Consider the following 22,795-nt stretch of genomic DNA (forward strand, 5'->3'; position numbering starts at 1 on the left):
GGGTATGTCCCTTTAAACATGCTGTAGCCTATATAGGCTACCAGGGTAGAAATCGAACGACGTTTGAATCCCTTTGAAACACTTTTTTAAAAGGTATGCACTAAATGTTCAAAAATACCAAACAACTCAAGTAAACACTAAATATTTTATTTCCCACACACAAGCACTGTCATTTCAACAAGAATCCGATACTTTGATATAGGTAGGCAAAAACCACTAAAACAACCCAAACAAACAAACAAAAACCTCAACCCAACAACAACAAAAAAACCCACACAGCACCGCTCCCTGCCCGATTTCACCCTGCAACTTCCTTTCTTTCCCTTCTCTTCTTCCTTGTCTGTGATCCCTGTAATTCCTTCGAACCCTTTTTATGATTTTGATTGGTGACTTATTTTCACGCTATATTCAGAAGCAATCACCACCAGTTTCGTCTTTCTTGACTTTGTCTCTCTTGACTTTGTCTCTCTTGACCTCGTCTCTCTCACCCTTCCTTTTCGATGCCCTTTTTGAATAGCCACTTTCCGATGCCCTTTTTGACAATCCACTTCTCGATGCACCTTTCTTGGCACATCGTGACGCACGACAGGATTGGCGTCGTGATCGGGAACGTCCTGACGGGCTTCTTTTAGATTTACATTGTGTTCGCGATTTACATCGTGATGTCTCACGTCTCTTTGGTGGACATCGCGATCTACATCGCGATTTACCTTTTGGTGCACTTCGACTACATCTAGACTGGCCACATCCGCTACGTCGTGAGCGACTTCCACCCGACCGGGATTTACTTTGGGATCCTCTGCTAGATCGAGTGCTTCTGCTGCTTGCAACTTTTTGCCCGTCGCCAGATCTACGGTCACCGCGACGGCCACCTGTACCGCATCCCCCACGTCTTGCACAACGAGGTTCGCTTTTATCAATGGCCTTAGCAGGACTGAGAGCGAGACGGAATTGGTCAGTGACTCCAGAGGATTTTGAACCTTTCGGTTGAATCAGAATTTCCTCATTCACTCCTTTTGTGAGGGCGTTCCTGATGTGCCATTTCAGCAGTGCTGTTGGAACATTTGCCATGCTGGTTGAGGCAATGTATTTCTGAATTGCCTGAGCAGATGCTCCCGGTTTGTCCTTGATGGCGTTGATGGCCTCTATTATTTTCATGATCATGGATGCTTTCTTTGGTATAGGTGTTTTATCACTAGTGGTCGATTCAAAACCGTCATTTTGTGCACCTTGATCATCAACGGGTGTTTCGCATTTGGACTTCGAGTGAGAGGACTTGGACTGGGAAGCTTTAGACCCAGACCGATTGCGAGACATCTTCGTATTCAACAGTGCATGATTCGAGTGTTACAGCAAGGAGATAGATAGTTGACGTCATAGATTACGTGGCGTTAAGGCGACGTCACAAGAGCGACCAACTTTCCGAAATTGATGCCAAATATCTGGAAATTCTTTTTTTTTTAAATCACTATATAGTTTTTCTTATTACATTCTTCAGTATCGGAATTAAATAGAGGATACTCCCCGAGTGTCTTGTGATATCATAATTTATCAGCGCGAGGCTTGCCGAGGATTTGTATACTTTTATCAACGAGTGCTGATAAATTATGATATCACAAGACACGAGGGGGGGGGGGGGGGGGGGGGGGGGGGGGGGGGGGGGGGGGGGGGGTGTATTCTTTTTATCATCCATTATCATTATTTTTATTTGCGACAGTTGTAAACAATGTCAGTAATGTGGGTTGAATGTCACTATTTTTGGCAGCGGTAGACTCGTTGTTAACTAGCAGAACGGCAGTGGCGTGACATCACTAATGATAGGTTTAGCGCTAAAACAAACAGTGACGTAACAAAATATTGTCTTGTGATTAAATTTTGACCAATCAAAATTATAAGAACCTATATCTCCTGCGGAGAATATCGCAGGAGATATCACAAATTGTAGTGCCAGCGATATCTCCTACAAAAGCCTTTAATGGATGATAAATATCTGTATTTCTCATTTTAACCTGAACTCGGTTTTGTCTACAGATTGTTGTGCCATTACTTACTAAGGCGTTTCTATTGGCTGCATAGAAGACGTTTAAATTTATTTTGAAACTGGTTTTCAAGATATTAAATATATATGGGTTATCAGATAAAGTCCCAAATTTAGGTTTTTACTTTAAAAAATAACAATTCACTATTTGTTTTTAATTATTGGATGACTTGATAGAATAAATACCAAGAGATCATATTATGTCAGTGCACTTTTCTTCACTCACAAAAAAAATAAAAAATAATAATAATAATAATAAATGACCTAGTCGAAGCTAGGTCACCCGCTTATTTTGTCAGTACCGTAACATGATGGTAAAGTAATCACAAATTAATAATAAAACATACATCATCAAAACGTGTTATCCCTAACTAAATTTGAAAGGTTTGCCACAAGTTGAGCTTCTTGTTTGTTTTTCTAATGGCTTTAAATAATAAATAATTAATTTAAAGTGACACTTTTTTTTAAACAACGTGCAAAATTAATACTTTAAAAGAAAAATCTTGAAGTAGTTGCGATGCAGTAGAAAATGTTCACCGTTGATTAAAGTATTTCATTTGAAACGAGATGTTGCAACAATATTTTATGAAATAAAATGACATGAATGATTTTATTCCCTGTTGCGGTACTGACTTACATGTTACGGTACTGACAAACATCACTTTCTTTCTTAAAGGTAAAAAGACGAAATTTGTAAAATGAAATTGGAATACTGTGCAGATTAATTCCTGAACCAAACAACAGCAAAATAAGTAAACAAACAAATTTATTAGGCAGTTCCATTCGTTTAAAAATATTTTTAACACTATTCCCCCATCCCCCATCCGCTGTAAACATGCCTACCTGTACAATGCATGTCCCATGTAGGGCGATCCGCGAACATATTTACCTCACATACACATGTGTAGTCAAAGTTAACTAAGGTTGCGATGTAACCCAGTGGTAAAAAGCGCTCACCTCATGCGCGGTCGGCCTAGGATCGATTCCCGTCAGTGTGCCCATTAGGCTATTTCTCGTTCAAGCCAGTGCTCCACAACTTGTGTAACAAAGGCCACTGTATGTACTATCATGTCAGTGGGGTCATGCTTATAACAGATCCTTAGCCAGTCTGTATGTTTTGTGTGCTGGGGTGGCATTAAATCCATCCATTCATTTCATTCATTCATTCATTCATTCATTCATACATAAAAGATCCCTTGCTGCTAATCGGAAAAGGTCACCCTTCGTATAGCGACGAACAGCGGGTTTCCTCTTTCATTATCTCTGTGGTCCTTAACCATATGTCCGACGCCATAAGTCTAACTCCACGATGTAAAAGTCAGTTTGAATATCCTACGGTACCCTATTTCACCACCCAGTCGATGCCAAAGAGGTAATGCACTTAAATTAATTGAGTTATTGCGTGTTGGCCACAAGAGAGAGAGAGAGAGAGAGAGAGAGAGAGAGAGAGAGAGAGAGAGAGAGAGAGAGAGAGAGAGAGATAGAGACGGCTGAGGGGAGAGAGAGGCGAGGGAGGAGGGAGGAGAGAGGAGGAGGGAGAGAGAGAGAGGAGAGCAAGAGCGAGAGTCGAGAGCGAGATTGAGAGTAAGAGCGAGATTGAGAGAGATTGAGAGAGAGAGAGAGAGAGAGAGAGAGAGAGAGAGAGAGAGAGAGAGAGAGAGAGAGAGAGAGAGAGAGAGAGAGAGAGAGAGAGAGAGAGAGAGAGAGAGAGAGAGAGAGAGAGAGAGAGAGAGAGAGAGAGAGAGAGAGAGAGAGAGAGCGAGAGAGGAAAAAAGAAAAAACCCATCAGAAAATCGATTATCACCAGTGTCATACATTCCACTATTCAGAACTGACATCAACAATCTGCCTGAATGTATCATAATATGTTAAGATGAGCTCCCACTAAAACCACTTCTAAAACGTACCCAAACTATTTCATGAATAATGTTTTAATCAATATCCACTAGCCGTTCTCACAACTTTTAACCTTCACTCTCAATACGTTGTTAGTATTACGTCATATTTGATTCCAAGATGTTAACGCCTAAGCGTTAACATTTAATACATAAAGTGTTCCAGCCTATCCGTTTTAGCTGAAACGGTTTGAAAATTGACCAGACGTTTTTTGGTTGAAACGTTCCCACAACGTTATAACAGCACTGTATTGGTACGACCAAACAGTTTTGTCGTTAACACATCTTCAAAAGGTTCTGAAACGTTTTAAGAGGCTCAATGGGAACATTGCTTCAAAATTCTTACTGATAAGCACAACCTCAAATGCGTGTTTAGTTTCAAGTGGTATGCGGTGTAGGCACTATTGAGGACCATCTACAAAGTACGTATGTGTCAGCAGAGTGCCATCGGTTTGGTGAATTGGCGGAATTCTCCGTACAAGGTGCCAGAAGTGAAGGCAAACAAAGGCAGACTTCGGTAGATATTCAGAGGTCGACATACTTCACTAATTTTTTACCATCTCTTATATTTATTACAGTATGTCACACATAACGAAGTGCATGTACCTTTGTAAAACTGTTGTATTTTCACGCCTCACTTTCTCTTTATCTCGAATGCGTAAGCATATTTTGCTTGTCATAAGAAAGTCGATCTAGTTGTACTCAGTGCTTTAAAAACATCAAAACATAGTATTCAAAGAAACAAAACAGTCAAGCTTGAGTATTTGCTATTCTGTTTGTCGAGATGTTAACTATTTTATTCCGAGAGTTCCGTTATTTCCGTTATTGAAAAATTCACGTGAATATGAAGTTGCTTGGACTTATTAATATTCTACAAGAGGAGCTGGGCGAGTATGGAGGAGATATTATACAAGATCAAATATTTTGGTACAGTGGGGAGCTTGAGGGTGTATGCTAATTAAAATTATGAAGTTTTGCGAACGTACTCTGTATATGGTGTCTTGTGTCAGTAGCCTGTTGACTAACATTACCATAAATTTTATTGGCCCTCGTAAGCAAATTAATTTCAAAACCATGAATTTAAACGCTGGCAACTGCCAGAGTCACTTAAGCACAATGAGTTGATACACTAGTACGCTACTTGATATCGGTAACCTGAACAGAAACGATGTAATGACAGGATATTCGTATGGTACACGTCAATGCTTTAGATGTACTAATCAAAGACCCAGCACAACTCAACATTGGTGTTTCCTAGAGTGCCCGATCTTTTTTCGGTAAATTGTATTTGGGTATGAGGCTTACAGAAACACTATGAAATGCCATTTTGTTTGTAAAGGAAAAATCATCTTCGTTTGACGGATTTAAGTTCTGTAATAAATGAATGGCAACTATTCTATATACATGTATAGTTTATTTAGTTTATTGCAATTAAGTATTACAAAATACTTATAGCAAGACATAAGTACATCTCAATATTTCAGTGACGGCTGCAGTTTGTAATGAAAGGTTGCAACATCAAAAATGCCTTTTTTCGTACTGTAAGTTAAACAAACATACATTATATGTTGACGAAAGCAATCTTCCTCAATACAAATAAAGAAAGACGGAAAGAAATAAAGAAACTAAAAATAAAGCCCACACAAAATACACCCAAACGCAAAAAAACAAAAAACAAAAAAACAAACAAGAAAAACAACCCAACCAAACAAATAAACAAACAAGCAATAAGGAAAACAGCAGCCGACCAAGATATTACATTTTTAACTACTAAAACGAACTACCTCCATGATATTTATTCGTGAAAAACTGTATTTTATAGTCATTATGAAGTCCGGTGAGTTGGGAGTGGTGGTGGGGGCGTATACGATTCCCAAAATCTTCCTCTAGGATAGGGTCAGCACCAGAAAATCTGGTATAGTTAAGTAGCTATAAACTTACTATACAAAGTTTTCTGCCATTTTAGAAACATACTGCATTTAAGATTTTGAGAAGTTTAATTTAATATGTGAAACGGTGCGAATTTTTTAGTTGTTTCGGTGTAATTAAGTATACTATTATATAAAATTACAATACTAATATATATGTTGCATTTTATTGTACCCATGTCAGTCATTAAGTAATAATGTGTCAGACGGTACTGACGTTACGGTACTGACTACATTTTACAGAAATGACACTATTTACTTAAAATGCATAGCTGTATGCAATGTTTCATGGTGCCATAGCCAATACGCTATTCCTTTTTGCATAGTTATATGGTCATTTAACTGCCAAACTAACAGAACCCATTCCCCATTGCGAATCTGCGTTACGGTACTGGCGTTGAATAAACATACCAATTCCACCTTTAGTAATCACACGAGCGATTTTACATATCGAAGGTAGCCCTGACAATATATTGCTTCCCCCTATACAGGCGACATGCTACAAATGTGATAGCATTAGCATAAAAAAGTTCATAATCAGCGAACTTGAGAAACAATATCTTGTGTAGAATAATGACTTAATATTGTAAGTTAGGGACGGTCCATAAATGTCAATGGTTTTCATAATCCTAACAATGTTAGGATTGGGTTTGACCCCCTCTCCCCTAATCCTAACATAAAAACATTGATATAATGTGTACGAAACATTGACCTTCGATGGACCGATGTTTTACCTGAAAAGCAATCCGAACATGGCTTTCACCCCCTCTCGCCCTTCCGAACATTGTTCGGATTGTGAAGCACATCGATATTTATGGACCGTCCCTTACTATTTAATACAAATCATGAGAATCTTGTGAGTATTATCGCAAAATGTATCTCACAAGTCGTTTAAAAACGTATCCTACTCACTTTCGTAAGATAAATGATATCCATCTATTCTCTATTTATTCCATGTATAAATATGGACCACAATACGTGGCACAGTTCAATGAATAAACTGATTTAAATTGATTTATTTATTTTAAGTGCACGTTTACGATGAAAAAAAACAAAAAAAACAAACGTTTTCATTCATTGGTGTTTAAGATTACCAGTTAAAACTTTCAACTAGTGTTGTTGTGTTTCCCAACTGAGTTTGTTTCTTAGTACTTAACAGCATTAAAGCAGGTAAAATAACGGTTTGTAACTTTGTGGGGGTAATATACGCCATTTAGAGTTATGTACCTTTAAACGTATTTTAGGTATTTTACTCCATTCGGTAATATTCGAAAAAAATTCGGGCATCCTCGCCCATTGTTAAAACAGGCCGGGAACTCCCGAATGTCTCTATTTGCATAACGAACATATCCGAATATTTCCGAATATTAATACACCTTGTAAACTAACCAATCCTTGTTGTTGTTACATTTATCATCGTCAGCAATTAATGGCTGCCACTGTTTTGATTTTGTGGCGAAAACAGTGGTCAACACGGATTATCTCTACAGTGGGGTTTCTCAGGGCTTTTCTGGCCTCATGAACCTTGCAAGTCAAGCTGGGGAGCAGCAGTCAAACCTGTTGTTTGTAAATTTTAACCAGGATTGCTCGTAAGTCCAGATTTCACCCAACAAATTTAACGCGATTTTTCCAATTTTTCATTTTTTGATGAAATACTTTGAACGTGATTTGTCAAAATATGAAAGGTTGCATTAACGTACTAATTGGAAAGTTGATTTGGTTTTTTTAAACCGAAAAGCTGTTATGTCAGTAAAACTTTCAATTGATATGCTATATAAACCAAAAATATTTTTCTAAAATAGTATTTTTTTATTATTATTTGGTGAGTAATAATAATATTTAGCACAGTGACACAACCAGTAATGCACCAAAACATAACCGTTACACTTGGTAACAGGTTGTTTCGCCGTTATTACTAGTTCACCCAAGTTGTTTGAACAGTGTCGAATCGTACCTCTAACCGAGTCGTTTTGCCCCATGTTTCATTTCGCCCTAATTTTTATTGTGAATAAAGTACATTTATTCATTGATTCAGTATCCCACACATTGTGATCTATATTCCGTGTTTATATTTACAAATAAAAATAATGTTATAATTTTGTTTATTTCCAATATCATTAACTCAAGCCATATACACAAAATATGTACATGCCTTAGATAATAAACAAACAATGTATTCACATTAATTTATGAAGTCACACTGCATACTACTAATGTGCTGTAGTTTCTTATTAAATATACCACATACTCAGCTGAGGTTCAAACGCTACTTAAGTACAGTATGTTGATTTCGCTCAGCATCAGCTGACAGAAAGTAAATAGCTGATAAGGCATTAATATCCAAAGACAGAAAATTATCTAACATTTGGTAATGAATAATGAATAAACAGAAGATAAAAGACTTCAAAACTATAATAAATATATTTATTGGGAGGGGGAGGGGTGAAACGACTCTGTATGAATGAGATTTAGGTCTCACCAACCCTGGGTGAATATGACTAAGGGCAAAACAACACAGGGTTCGAAATGGTTTTAGGGTGAAACGACCTGGAATCGTCAGACTGTTAATTCTGTTGATAACTTTATAGTTGTGTACCATCCATGTTAAGAGAATAATGTTTGCTAGTCAATTCGTACCCAGGTCATTTCATACCATAGTCAGTTTGTACCTAATTTGGTTGTTTCATACCCTGGTCATTTCGTACCATTGTAAAAAGTAATTTTGTATCATAGTCATTTTGTATCTTGGTCATTTCATACCATTACTAAAAGTCATTTCGTACCATTACAAAAGTTTGTAATGACAGACGTAATATCACCCTGGTAGTGTTTTTTTTTTCTTCAAAATAACATTACATTACATACCTCTATAAAATACAAACACCACCTGCAACTGAATAAAAATAATAATAAAGATGCAAATAAATAATATCCTGCCATTTCATACCATCAAGTGGTATCTGGAAAATGGTTCATATTAATTTATTATTATCATAATTATTAAAACAAATATAAAAAAGCATAATTTGGGTTAATGATGACTTGTTAAAGTAGATACACTGCTTCCCTTCCTAGACATATTTTTCCCACATAGGTCAACCCCTGCAATTGCCCACAGCAGTCGGCAATGCCATGGAGATTGCCGCAGAGTTTTTCATTCTCTGCTACATGTTTTTTGCCGTAGACTATATATTGGATTTTTTTTTCAAGATGTATTTTTTCCTTATTGTTAAAAATAAAAGATACTTTGCGAACTGAAAACAGATAGTAAATATTAAAATGTTCAATAACTGCACCGTTATTACTAAGTCATTCGCATATTAACTGTACTGTAATAAATCTTAGAGCATTTTGGCAAACAAAACAAATAAAAAATCAGCATTCAAATTTACTTACAATCAAGAGTTGCAAACATGTTAACAGTAAATTTTACCTGGGAAATGCTGTGGACACTATTTTACCATGGCAAATTATTTGCCGTGGTAATTTTCGTAATTGCAAGGGTTTTAGTTATATGCAAGTAATCTGTTCACTTACTATATACTGGTATGAAATGACTAGGGTATAATATGACCAGGGTACAAAATGACTTTTCACAATAGTACTAAATGACTAGGGTACAAAATGACCAGGTAGTATGGTACGAAATGACTGGTACGAAGTGACTATGATTCAGAATAATATATTTGATAAGATTGTCAGTTGAATAATAAAAACAATAAAAGGCAATCCAGCCCATGAAATAAGCATAATCGATTAGGTTATTAAGGGCTAGCTCTGGCACTTGCCAAATTCGGCAGTTGTGATTTTCAAACCCAATAGGCAAAATTTATTTTAATTCGGCAAAATAATTTATAAATAATTGATATTTTCACAGAAAATAACTGGGTTTTTGCAATTTTTAAAGTTTAGTACAGTGCTCTTGCTGGGTGAAAATTATCTAATTCTGGCTGCTCCATTTAAGCGTGGTGGCATTTTGCACTTCAATACATTTGTACCAACAGTATCCAAATAATTAGTTTTTTTAAATTGTATCTTTTATGTTCAAGAATTAATAAAAAAAAGTATGTCCTTTTATAAATATACAATTATTATTCACTCATATTACTTTTCATGTCTGCAGTTAATTAGTATTTATTAAAGAACTTTATTCAGCCTCTCCAGAGTCCAGGGTTTCTGCCAGAAAGAAATGTTTGGGTATATGGCGCTGTTAAATTGAATATTTACAATGTGTGTGCTGAATGCATTAATAGAGGTTATGGGAGCCTCCCCCAGAAAGAAAATAGTTTAGGGTTAGGGTTAAGAAAATCATACATTAATGATAAGAGTCATTAATTTTGTCAAAAGGTCAACTTAAATAAAATAAAATCTGCAAAACAAATTGGGTATGGCGCCATACCCGGTTTACCCTCTTGCAGAAACCCTGCCCTCCCCCACCATTACCAAATGTTAATTGTGAATCAATTATTTCAGTGCTGTTCACATCATTGTACAATTCTTAAAATTTTAAGAGTATCTGCATGTACTAGAAAAGTTTGTTTGTTTTGTTTAACAACACCACTAGAGCACATTGATTTATTAATCATTGGCTATTGGATGTCAAACATTTTGTAATTTTGACATACAGTCTTAGGAAACCTGCTACATTTTCCTATTAGTAACAAGGGATCTTTTTTATGCACCCTCCCACAGACAGGATAACACATACCACAACCTTTGATACCAGTCGTGGTGCATTAGTTAAAACGAGAGTTAACCTTTTGACAAAATTAATTGCTCTTATCATTACTGTATGCAGGGTGCAATTTGTTTTTAAATGGAATTTGATTAGCACTTTAATAAAATGAGTAAACATAAATAAAACACATTCTTTTCAATAAAATTGCATATTTCTTATACATGTATCTGTATTGTGGGCTGCTTACCCCAAAATAAAACAAGTACAGAACAGTACATGTGAAGGGTCATCACTGTCACTTGTTTACACAGCCGTATCCTCCAGAGGTCAAGGGGAGCAGTTGCCTCCCCCTCCACACACACACCCAGAGCATCTCACTTGGGTTTTTTTGGGGCTATATAGAAAATAGCATAGAAATGTCAGGGTTTAATTTTTATAGTACAACATATTTCTGAATAATATTTGTCAATGGTTATGCTAAACAGCTTGGTCATCTAACTTGTTCAAAGTGATTTTTTAGTCTTTCCTGAGTTGATTTGTATGTCTGATCCAAAGTGCGATTGAAGCCCGAGAAAAATTCCTCATTTGGCTGATCATTCCAACGTATTCGGTGTTCATTTTTGTTATGAAAATTGACAATTCTTAAACGATATATATACGTATTTTACCGGAACATTATTTGCCGAGGCAATTCGAAATTAAAAACGCCAAGCTGTTAATTAGTCGATAATACCGTATGTATACGCAAACATTTTCGCGGCTAAAATAATTCGCGATCAAGCTTTCATTTTACATTTTCACGATAGTTTTTGCCAATAATAAAATAAAAACGACCAATACCAACTGAACTCCTTTCAATGACAGTTTCACGTACGATATAATTATACTCGAGACATTCTCGCCATGCGGTCCGTGTGCCGTTAGTCTTGTCCGCGTGTATGTCTGATAATACATGATGCAGAAAACTTGAAAAATCACAAACTAGACCAAATACTATTTATTAGTAGTATTCATAGGTTGCATTCAGGTTTACAAATATTTGTATTTTTACACAGTCCTTTACACTGTGTTTTTATTGATCTGTTGAATTTTTATATTGATGTTGATCATCACTTTAGTTTTGCAATAACCATAGTTTGACACCCAATAGCCGATGTATTTTTCGTGCTGGGTTGTCGTTAAACATTCATTCATTCATTCATTCATGTTTACAAATAACGAAAGCCACAAGTATGTATCGAATATAAGAATAATCAGTGTAAAAACAACAAACTGAAATATCGTAATCACGAGATACCAGACGTGAGTTCAGCCAGCCGTTTGTCGCTAATGTTTGCCAGACTGTTTTTTACGCAACAAGTTAAACCGAACGACCACTTCGACAACCGGTCAAAATAATTATCAGACATTTTGACTACTGGCTATCGCTGAACGCAGATCATGCATAGCACCGAGTGTCACTTGTAGTATAAAACCATGTGGCAGGTAATTTGATGATAAAAATAAAGTGCATGCGATGCGCTATGTGTTTTGTATCTATATTCTATAGGCATTATTCAAAGCTAAATCAATCATTTCGATTCCATCCAGAACTTATTTTACAATTTTTACGTGACACTGACTTTTATTGTAAATTTTAATTTTATCTATCTGTGATATTTGTATTTTTGCACAGTTCTTTACACTGTGTTTTCATTTAACTGTTGAATTTTTATATTGTTGTTGATCATAAAATAATTGTTTTTGCATTTACCATAGTTTGACACCCAATAGCCGATGTATTTTTCGTGCTGGGGTGTCGTTAAACATTTATTCATTCATTCAAAGCTAAATCAGAAATAAGTTAACGCGTAATTAAATTCGCGGAGCTATCAGCATGTTCGCAATTTTCGCGGTATATTTAATTCGTGAACATAATATATTTGCGTGCACGGTAGGCTACAAGTTCAGTGTACAAGGTCATAGCTGCTTGCAAATTAGGTTACCACGATGACGTAGCAACTAGTACGTTACGTCACTGTTCTTGTTAAAACGTCAAACATCCTCCGCGTATTCCGACAGTATTTTCTATTTGAAATACTAACACACGCGAGAAGGTTGTACACTGAGATAAATTTTAAAAATGTTTATCATTGGCCAATCAGTTACCTTGGCTGCGATCATGGAAAATTGACACCCCTAAGTGCGTTCTTCTCCCGCGATCTCAGTTCAAAGATCAATTTGGTTACAAAAAACATGCATCGCAAACTGCTAGTCATTGTTACAATATTGCATCGCAATCGTAAGATTTTGCATCGCTTTTTGCGATGCGAATCCGGTTATTTTGCAGCCTGGTATGAGTTTCTTAACCCTAACCCTAAACTTAACCCATTTTCTTTCTGGGGGAAGTCCCACATAGCCCCTGTTGACTGGAAGCATTCAATTCTATAGTGCCATACCCAAAACTATCTTTCTGGCAGAAACACTGCCAATTGGCCCACAGACGGGAATCGATCCCAAACTGACTGTGCATCAGGCAGATGCTTTGCCACTGGGTTGTATCCCAACCCCTGCATGTACTAGACTTGGGAATTGGTTGAGAATTCATCACTGATCATCGGTTGTAACTTGTAATCAGTTTACACATGTATGTTAAGTATTAGCCTCAGGTGTCAGTCCACCTGTACTAGCTGTAGCATATTTGTCAAAGTCTGATTCTATCCCTGGTTCTCCAGGTCTCATCTATGTACATAGTCCTTCGCATTTGAGATGCCGAATCATGTTTATATGCCAAACGCACCATAATTCCATCGCAGAAGCATTTTTTATTGTCCACCTAAAGATATGGTAACAGCGCACATTCTGTTTGAAAAGAGGCTGCTTAAACCTCAGCAGGCGCAACAGTGTTTAAAATATTATAATACTGATTTAGTGATTGTTCATTGTGTGCTATTCAGAACTTCTTTTTGTTAATATGTGCAAGTTTTACTCAAGAAGGAACATAAATCACTTGCCTAGAGCTTACGAGATGAGTCATTTATCTCTTGTCTGATATTTTCAAAAGTTTGTTTTGTTTAATGACACCACTAGAGCACATTGATTTATTAAAGGGACACACCCTAGTTACGGCTATTTGTTAACCATTACGGCGTTGTTTTTCGCTATTAAACCCCATTTTTCACAAATAAAATTGCACTTTACTTACATTTTATTATTTAGAATACACATTTCCATTCACCTGAAGTGCTTTTTGGTAATCCTGATGTTTGTAAAACCACGAAATGCATTTTTTGCATTTTTTCACAAGACGTGCTGTCGAGAAAAAACCGTTAAGCAAGCGAGGTCCAATCTATTTTTAGAGGGAATCTTCCTGTGTAAACATCACAGATGTTGGTATACCATGTGACCGTTATCATTTTGGTTCGGTTTGTTTTCTCGTGCACAGTTCGCGTAATCAACATCCGATTTGTTGTTGTTCATTTGTGACATTTTTCTTTACAGTTCGTAAACATTTTCAGTAACAATAAAGTTCAGACAAGTAAGTGTCTCCATACAAAACGTTACAAACCCTTAAAACCAATAATTTTGCTAAGTCTTACGATATCTGGAGAGGGGATACAACCAGGACAGAACAGTTGGAACATGTCCAGGAGAGGTGAAAAGAACGCACCCAAGTCTGTACGCACTCTGTGAAATTTGTCGTGATGTAGGCACTGTTGTGGTTCGAGCGACATCTACCGTTGACATCAGAATACTAACTTTCAAAATTATTTCAAGCAATTGGGACATGGGGATTCCCATGGTATTTATCAATATAAAACCTACTTTTTCACTCCATTTGAAAAAACGTGATCTAAGTGTGTTACAGATTTGTAGATTAACCAAATTATAATTTATTTTCGCTGGATGGAACTAGGGTGTGCAGCTTTAATCATCGGCTATTGCATGTGATTGTTAAACATTTGGTAATTTTTGACATATAGTCTTTGAGAGGAAACCCTCTACTTTTTTTCCATTTGTATAGCACATACCACGGCCTTTGGTATATCAGTCGTGGTGCACTGGCTGAATCGAGAAATGGACCCACTGATGGGGATCGATTCCACTCCGAGTGTGCACTTTACCACTGGACTACAGACAGGATAGCACATACCATGACCTTTGGTATACTAGTCGTGGTGCACTGGCTGGAATGAGAAATAACCCAATGGGCCCACTGATGGGGTTCGATCCCACTCCGAGCATGCACCAAGCTAGCGCTTTACCATTGAGCTACATCCCACTATATTTTAAAATGTGAAGGACTATATATACACACATACATATAGATCTAGTATACTAGTATAACATAATCCACCACTACCATGATTACATGTACATGAAGTCAGCTTCCGATGAGTTCTGATGATCACAGGGCATGGAACCACTACCATGATTACATGTACATGAAGTCAGCTTCCGATGAGTTCTGATGATCACAGGGCATGGAATCAAACAAGTGTTTCCCACAATATTTAAAATCCTGAGTCTTGTGGCATAGTAACATGGTTAGTCTGACAGTTCCAGTTTACAAGCATATTGAATTTACTTTCTTGTACTCATTTGGTTTATATTTCAGATCACTTGCTGTAGGAACAAAGACTGGATACAAGTTATTTTCACTCAGCTCTGTTGAAAAACTTGAAACAATTTATGACCATGGTGAGTTATACATGCATACAGTGATCATAATAGTTAATACATGTGTATTATTACTTTGGTAATAGAATTGAAGACTGGTGATGTCATTGTATATTTTGAAGACTGCTTAAATCTCTGATGTAGAGTTACAATTTCAGTTGGATTTGATAAGCACTTTATGTATAATATGTTATGACTTTTACAGGTATGCATGTTCTAATTTCATGCACATGTACTTTTTGTGAAAATGTATCTACATATCAATCAAGATTTTGTTTCTTTTTAAAATTGCATTAATTTTTGTACACGTATCTACATGTATACATTTCAATTTTTATCAATGAATGTACTATTGTGACTCTTGGAATCTTTGGGTTTTTAAAAAATGCAGTAATTTGTTATTATATTGTTGGGAAAGATTGACATTTATGTGTTACTTATTTCAGAAAGTGACGACATCTGCATTGTTGAAAGGCTATTTTCGAGTAGTCTTGTGGCTATCGTTAGCCTATCATCTCCCCGAAAGCTGAAAGTATGTCACTTCAAAAAGGGCACAGAAATCTGTAACTATAGCTATTCCAACTCGATATTAGCAGTGAAATTAAATCGACAGGTTGGTTCAATTTATCTTTTATCTTTATAACTTATTTATTATTATGTTGCCCCTCCCCCCAAAAAGAGAAATTGACAAAACTTGTGGAAAAGCTGATGGTTGGTTAATTTTGAAAACTTAAAGTAAAGTAAATGTTTTACAGACTATGGGCAAAATTTAAGAATAAAGAAAGATGTGGGGGCGGGACGTAGTAGCCCAGTGGTAAAGCACTCGCTTGATAGGCTGTCAGTCTAGGATTGATCCCCATCAGCGGGTCCATTGGGCTATTTTTCGTCCCAGCCAATGCACCACGACTGGTATATCAAAGGCCATGGTATGTGTTATCCTGTCTGTGGGATGGTGCATATGAAAGATCCTTTGCTACCAATGGAAAAATGTAATGGGTTTCCTCTCTAAGAATATATGTAAAAATTATCAAATGTTTGACATCCAATAGCCAATGATTATTAATCAATGTGCTCTAGTGGTGTCGTTAAATAAAACAAACTAAAGAAAGATGTGGGCACCCCTTACACAGTGGACAAGTCTTACTCCTTCACTGGCTGTTAGGTTGTGTGTGAGTGCAATACTTTGAAAGGTCAGGTCAAAAAAGAAAATGATTATCAGATTAGTTTTCTTCACTTTAAACACTTTGCAGTGTTAATTTCATGTATACATAATTTTATAAACTGTGATATTTAAATTTAATTATTTTCTGCTGTGTTTTTTCAGAGACTAGTCGTGTGCCTGGAAGAGAGTCTATATATTCACAATATCCGTGACATGAAAGTGCTGCACACTATACGAGACACGCCGCCGAACCCAACTGGTCTGTGCGCTCTTGCTGTCAGCAATGACAACTGTTTCCTAGCATACCCAGGCAGTAACCAAATAGGAGAAGTGCAAATATTTGACACTATAAACCTGGTAGGTGCATTTAATAACTGCTGTACATTAAACTGATTGTATTCATTTGTTGGATAATATTCAGTGTGTAACTCCCAGTATTACTTGTAGAGTGAAAACAAAAAACCAAAGGTATTAAACTGAATTTAAAAAAATTCTGTCTTGGACGGAGGAGCCGGCAAAAGTCAATACCTGTGCCCATGACAGGCGTGTGCTACAACAGCTTGTTCTGAATGTGCATGTTAAAATCTATGCCCTGACCTGTTTTAAACTAAACACTGATTATTGAGTGTTCTAATTCTCCTAATAACCCAGACCTCGATGAGAATAAAATTGAGGGGTGTGATTAATTGCTCCCCGTACGTGGTTTATGGGGATCCATTTAAGATATTACAATATTGAGCACTGATGTACAATCCTTTTTTTTTTTTTTTTTTTTTTTTTTAAATTCACATGATAAGGTGAGCTAAAAATTACTCTCTTTGAACTAGTAGTCTCAGGGGAGTGATGGGGAGCAAAAATGACAGCTCCCCTTAAACGGTAAGGTCTGCAGTAATTAATGAGTTTGTTTTATGCTGAAGTGTTGTTAAATATCTGTTTTAATTCCAAAATAAATTATAAATACATATTACAATGTTCATTTATTTGGTTTTGTTTACATTGTTTGTTTTGATTGACTAACCTTTAATAATTAAATTTCCGGTACATTCATTACAATATAACGTCATCCCATTGGTCTAGCCGTAGCAACAGGAGTTGGTTCAATTCCTGATGAATGTAATAATTACGTCGTTACCCAATGACATCATTTTATGTTGGTGATTTGTCTTAATGAGTGTTATTGTTTTAGCCAACAAAATAATTCAAAATAAAATGTGAACTTTTAATGTTGTTATTACTAAGTATGTTTCAAATTTAATTATAAGTATTGTCTGTTATTTCTTTTACGTTGATCTGGGTATAAACAAAAACAGTCATCCGCAAACTTATGTGAGAATGGCTTCGCCGATTCACACAGTTTGCAGATGATTTTATTTGTTCATATCCCAATGAACGTAAAAGAAATAACAGACAATCCTTAATTAATTGTTGCACCTTATACAAAATACCTAGCCCAAACAACTTAAAAGTAAAAATGACAATTCATCATATAATGTGCTTAACAAAAATGTATTTCGTATAATTTGTGATATAAAATAGTGTACACATTTGTGTAATATAATATTGACAAAAATGAATGGTGAAGAACAACCTTTTACATTTGCAGGTTTTTGTTTTTGAAAAACCCAGGAGTGTAAATAATCACTTCTTAAAATGTTGAGAAGGGAGATAGAACTGAAAATGATCAGAATTAAAGTGGAATTGTAACAAGTGCATCTGTAGCTTTTTCAATGAAATATTGGTTGAAATGTTTACTATTGGTTGTTTGTTTGTTGCAGCGAGCAGTGACCATGATCCCGGCTCATGATAACCCATTAGCTGCTATAAGTTTCAGTGGTCAGGGTACTAAGCTTGCAACAGCATCAGAGAAGGTAAGAAAACCAAAAATGTTTTTTGTAAATAATTTCAGTTTGATTTGACATAAGAAGAAAAATAAAGGTGTTTTGGAAATAACAACAAAAATATTTGTGTGTGCAATTTAGAAAACATTCGTTTCAGAAATAAATAACATGTAGTAAATTCCATAGTAGGGGAAAAGGTGATCCCTGTGAGGATTATAGCAGGGCTCACCCTGTACATTGCCAAATTAGCCAATTGCTAATTTTTATACAAAATGGCTACAAAATTTAGTTTTTGGCTAATAAAATATTCCTCAAATTAACCACATTTTTAATAAATTTCAAGAAAATGCTCTACATTTCTCAATATTGGCTAAACCAGAATTTGTTCCAGTGTGAGCCCTGTTATAGATACTGGCCGTAGTGGCATACTGGTTAAGCCATAAACTTTAAGGCTAGTAGCTAGTGGGTTCACATCTCGGCAATTGTAGCTCCCACCTAGAGCAAATTTTTCAGACCTCGATGTGAACAAAATTAGTGGAGTGATTAATTGCTCCCCAGACATAGTTTATGGCAATATTACCAAACTGATACCATATTAATTCCCCAACGTAAAGGAAGCTAAAAATTACTCCCCTTGAACTAGTTTTAGGGGAGTGACGAGAAATTAGAGTGATAACTCCCCTTAAACAGTGAGGTGACATAAAGCCACTACATCGACTTCTCTCTAACTAACAACTAACCCACTGTCCTGAACAGACAGCCCAGTTAGCTGAGGTGTGTGTGTCCAGGACATACTTGAACCGTAATTGGATGTAAACATGAAAATAATATGAAATGAAAAGTGCAAACACTTTCCTACTTTCAAACACAATCATGACCAATTAATATAATCTTTGTCAATATATACACAACACTACCGAGAGTTCAGTGCTCTACCACTGAGCTAGGGGTGGGATGTAGCCCATTGGTAAAGCACTCGCTTGATGTGCAGTCGGTTTGGGATCGAACCCTGTCGGGGGCCCATTGTGCTATTTCTTGTTCTAGCCAGTGTGCCACGACTGATATATCAGCGGCCGTGGTATGTGCTATCCTGTCTGTGGGATAGTGCATATAAAAGATCCTTTGCTGCATTAGAAAAAATGTAGCGAGTTTCCTCTGATGACTACTTTTGAGAATTACAAAATGTTTGACATCCAATAGCCGATGATTAATTAATCAATGTGCTCCAGTATTGTCCGTAAACAAAACAAACTTCATTAGCTGCTAGTTTACATAAACGTCTAGTGGTTAATTATTTGTTTTTAACCATTGATACCAGTATTGTTGGCCATTTCACTTTAAGAATAATAATAATAATAAATTATGTATTATTTTATTTATATTTAAAGGCGATGCCTCACGATACGAGTGCCTCATACAATAACAACCAATTTTGACAAGACAGCATTGCAATTTCATCTGTTGCTATGCAATTGGCTGTTCTTGAAAATGGCACTTCAGGGCTTCTAGAATTTTATAAAAATCTACTAGCCATGGGATCAGTGATTTTAAAATTGTACTAGCCATGATTAAAAATTCACTAGCCCTACTTTAAATAAATACAATTTTACTAATACAATGTAGTAATAATCAGATATGTTACCTACAGAGGAAAATTGAGCTTAAAAATTCTTAGATTGGGGTGGGAAAAGGTGGCAGGATATTCAAATTTACAAAATAAGTAAATGCAGCATTTGACAAGGGTTTTTTCCACTAGCCGTTGGGCTATTTATAGTTATTATTTACTAGCCCAACACTGAATATCACTAGCCATGGGAGTGGGACTACCATAATCTAGAAGTCCTGCACTTGTATCGTCTTAAGTAACAGTTGAAGGTAATTTTGCGGGCTGTTTTCACTCATAATCATCTATTTTTTGTTGCAGGGAACAGTTATACGTGTGTTTTCGATACCTGACGGACAGAAATTGTTTGAGTTCCGAAGAGGTGTTAAAAGGTTTGACGTTTGGTTCACTCAGGTGGTTGTGTACTTTCTTATTTTTAATCCTGACAATGTAGTACAAAAAATTTAATTTGTATTCTCATAGTAAGTAATTCTGACCATCAAATAATCATCTCCTATGGCACATTGGTGGCATTCGTCTTTTGATTCTACTTTTTTTGAGTTCAATAGATTATATGACTGCTTCAACTCTGAATGTCTTTCGAACATTTTTAAGCACATTTTGATAATTTACTTAACAAATTAATTTTATCATAAATATTCTCATTTCTTTTGTTATTAAAGGGACAGACGCTAGTTTTTAAACACTAAGGCATATTTTTCACTATTAGAGCCGTTTATGATCACTGAAATCAAACTTTACTTACATTTTCTTGTTTAGATTATTCATTTCCATACAACTGAAGGTTTTCTGGTCATCCTGGTGTTTCTAATACCACAAAATGCATTTTTTATATTAAATTTTTGAAAAATGCATGTGTGTCTGAGAAGTAACAGTTATGGAGTTGAGTTTTAGTCTATTTTTAACGATATTTCACCGTTTCAGCTTCATAAACTCTGTTTCACTCTCTTGTAACGTTATCTAAATGTGTTACAGGTTTGTAACTTAACCACACTTAGTGTTCATTTTTATGGGTTAAAACTAGGGTCAGTTCCTTTAAAAATATTTAGAAATATTGAGAATTCATGTTTGTATTACTGTTTAATGTTGTGTTCCAGATGTGTGACGATTTACTCGCTGGGATTCAGTACTGATTGTTTGTTTCTGTGTGCATCCAGCAATACCGAGACTGTTCACATCTTCAAGCTGGAAACCATCAAGGATAAGTAAGTAGGACATGTCTACTTGCATCCTGCAGGCACAAACAGCTTTCTCCTTTCTAGAAATCAAATTAAAAAATTTAATATTCTCCCACAATATCTGATAGAGTACAAACAGATCTGTGTTGAACAGCTTTCTGTATCCTAGAAATATCTGATATAGTACAAACAGATCTGTGTTAAACAGCTTTCTGTATCCTAGAAATATATCACATTAATATTCTCCTATGATATCTGATATAGTACAAACAGATCTGTGTTGAACAGATTTCTGTATCCTAGAAATCACATTAATATTCTCCCACAATATCTGGTATAGTACAAACAGATCTGTGTTAAACTGCTTTCTGTTTCCTAGAAATTACATTAATATTCTCCTACAATATCTGATATAGTACAAACAGATCTGTGTTAAACAGTTTTCTGTATCCTAGAAATCACATTAATATTCTCCCACAGTATCTGATATAGTACAAACAGATCTATGTTGAACAGATTTCTGTATCCTAGAAATCACATTAATATTCTCCTACAATATCTGATCTAGTACAAACAGATCTGTGTTCAACAGTTTTCTGTATCCTAGAAATCACAAAACCCCCGAAAGATACAGGAAGCCGAGTTGTCTTCTGTTTCCTATTATACAAGTCTTTCAGGTGAGTATTGTGTGCAAAACGGTGGGAAATATGAATTGGGGAATGCACTGTATACAGTGTACAGTATGTCGAGTGGCGCGACGTCGGGCGAGATATCTCGCCTGCAGTAGCCAGAAGGTTAAACAGCTTTCTGTGTCTTAGAGATCTCGTTATTATTCTTGTAAATCATCTGACAGAACAAATATAACTGTATTGAGCAGCCTGCTGTCTTAAGAGGCCACAATTTATTATCTGCAGGCGACTGCTTGACAAAGGTTTAACGAGAGCTGGAGGTCATTGTACCTGAAGCTCGGCCATCATCTGGTAATGTGAAAGAAAGAAAGAAATGTTTTTATTTAAGGACGCATTCAACACATTTTGTTTACGGTTATATGGTTACGGACCACACAGATATTGAGAGAGGAAACTCGCTGTCACCACTTCATGGTGTACTCTTTTCGATTAGCAGCAAGGGATCTTTTATATACACCATTCCACAGACAGGATAACACATACCACAGCCTTTGATATACCAGTCGTGGTGCTGGTAATGTGAGATCTGAAAATACTTCAAGAAAATGGATATAATTTTTATGCTTGAACTGTAATTTTCGTCCCATAAGCCGCTACTGTTTTTTTCTGTGAATTGCAAGGTGCGGTTTATTTATTAATTTTATGCTAACTGCCATTGCTAACAACATAGCATATCAAACGACTGAAGTGTTACGGTGGAGTGGCTATTTGTTGTCTAGTCAGGCCAGAGACAACCAATTCCTGGTGTATTGTTACACTGTCAAAAGTAGACTCGACTGGCAAAGTTCCTTGGTTTGATTTCTCTAACATTTATTGTTAGTAATATATTAGATGTTTTTGTCTGATGTTTTAAAACATTCCCTATCTCATTACAGGTAGCTTACTAATTTATACAGAGCATAATGTCATGCATAAACATTTGTGTAGAAACTTATTTTATTGTTTAAACAGTTATTGGAGGACCCTGTGTGAATATTTCTTTGATGTAGTGTAGGTGAATTATTATTGCATATAGCTTTCGATTAACAAATTTTCATTTAGTTATCATTAAAATCCAAACATGAGACACTGTAATTAGTTAAATTTATTTATTTTTCTGTACAACA

General features: G+C 36.0%; 2 protein-coding genes across 4 annotated transcripts in view; one reads left to right on the forward strand and one right to left on the reverse strand.

The window, feature by feature from the left end:
* Positions 1 to 408: 408 nt before the first annotated feature.
* On the reverse strand, positions 409 to 1,317 carry LOC121379687 (histone H1.4-like). Its single transcript, XM_041508338.1, has one exon. The coding sequence runs from the start codon at positions 1,315 to 1,317 to the stop codon at positions 409 to 411; it is 909 nt and encodes a 302-aa protein (XP_041364272.1).
* Positions 1,318 to 7,308: 5,991 nt separating this feature from the next.
* Positions 7,309 to 22,795, forward strand: part of LOC121379366 (WD repeat domain phosphoinositide-interacting protein 2-like) — a 31,218-nt gene continuing 15,731 nt past the window's right edge. For all 3 annotated transcript variants that reach the window (XM_041507950.1, XM_041507951.1, XM_041507952.1), the window contains exons 1-7: positions 7,309 to 7,450; positions 15,137 to 15,219; positions 15,645 to 15,811; positions 16,523 to 16,717; positions 18,136 to 18,228; positions 20,123 to 20,193; positions 20,920 to 21,027. In XM_041507950.1, the coding sequence (XP_041363884.1) occupies positions 7,380 to 7,450; positions 15,137 to 15,219; positions 15,645 to 15,811; positions 16,523 to 16,717; positions 18,136 to 18,228; positions 20,123 to 20,193; positions 20,920 to 21,027 (788 nt within the window). In that variant the 5' untranslated portion in view covers positions 7,309 to 7,379. The remainder of the gene's footprint in view (positions 7,451 to 15,136; positions 15,220 to 15,644; positions 15,812 to 16,522; positions 16,718 to 18,135; positions 18,229 to 20,122; positions 20,194 to 20,919; positions 21,028 to 22,795) is intronic.

The sequence above is a fragment of the Gigantopelta aegis genome, chromosome 8 (assembly GCF_016097555.1).
Source record: "Gigantopelta aegis isolate Gae_Host chromosome 8, Gae_host_genome, whole genome shotgun sequence".
Classification (NCBI taxonomy): domain Eukaryota; kingdom Metazoa; phylum Mollusca; class Gastropoda; order Neomphalida; family Peltospiridae; genus Gigantopelta; species Gigantopelta aegis.

What these genes read in the sequence shown, in the direction of transcription:
- LOC121379687 (XM_041508338.1), bottom strand. Translation starts at nt 1,317, where the DNA reads ATGTCTCGCAATCGGTCTGGGTCTAAAGCTTCCCAGTCCAAGTCCTCT.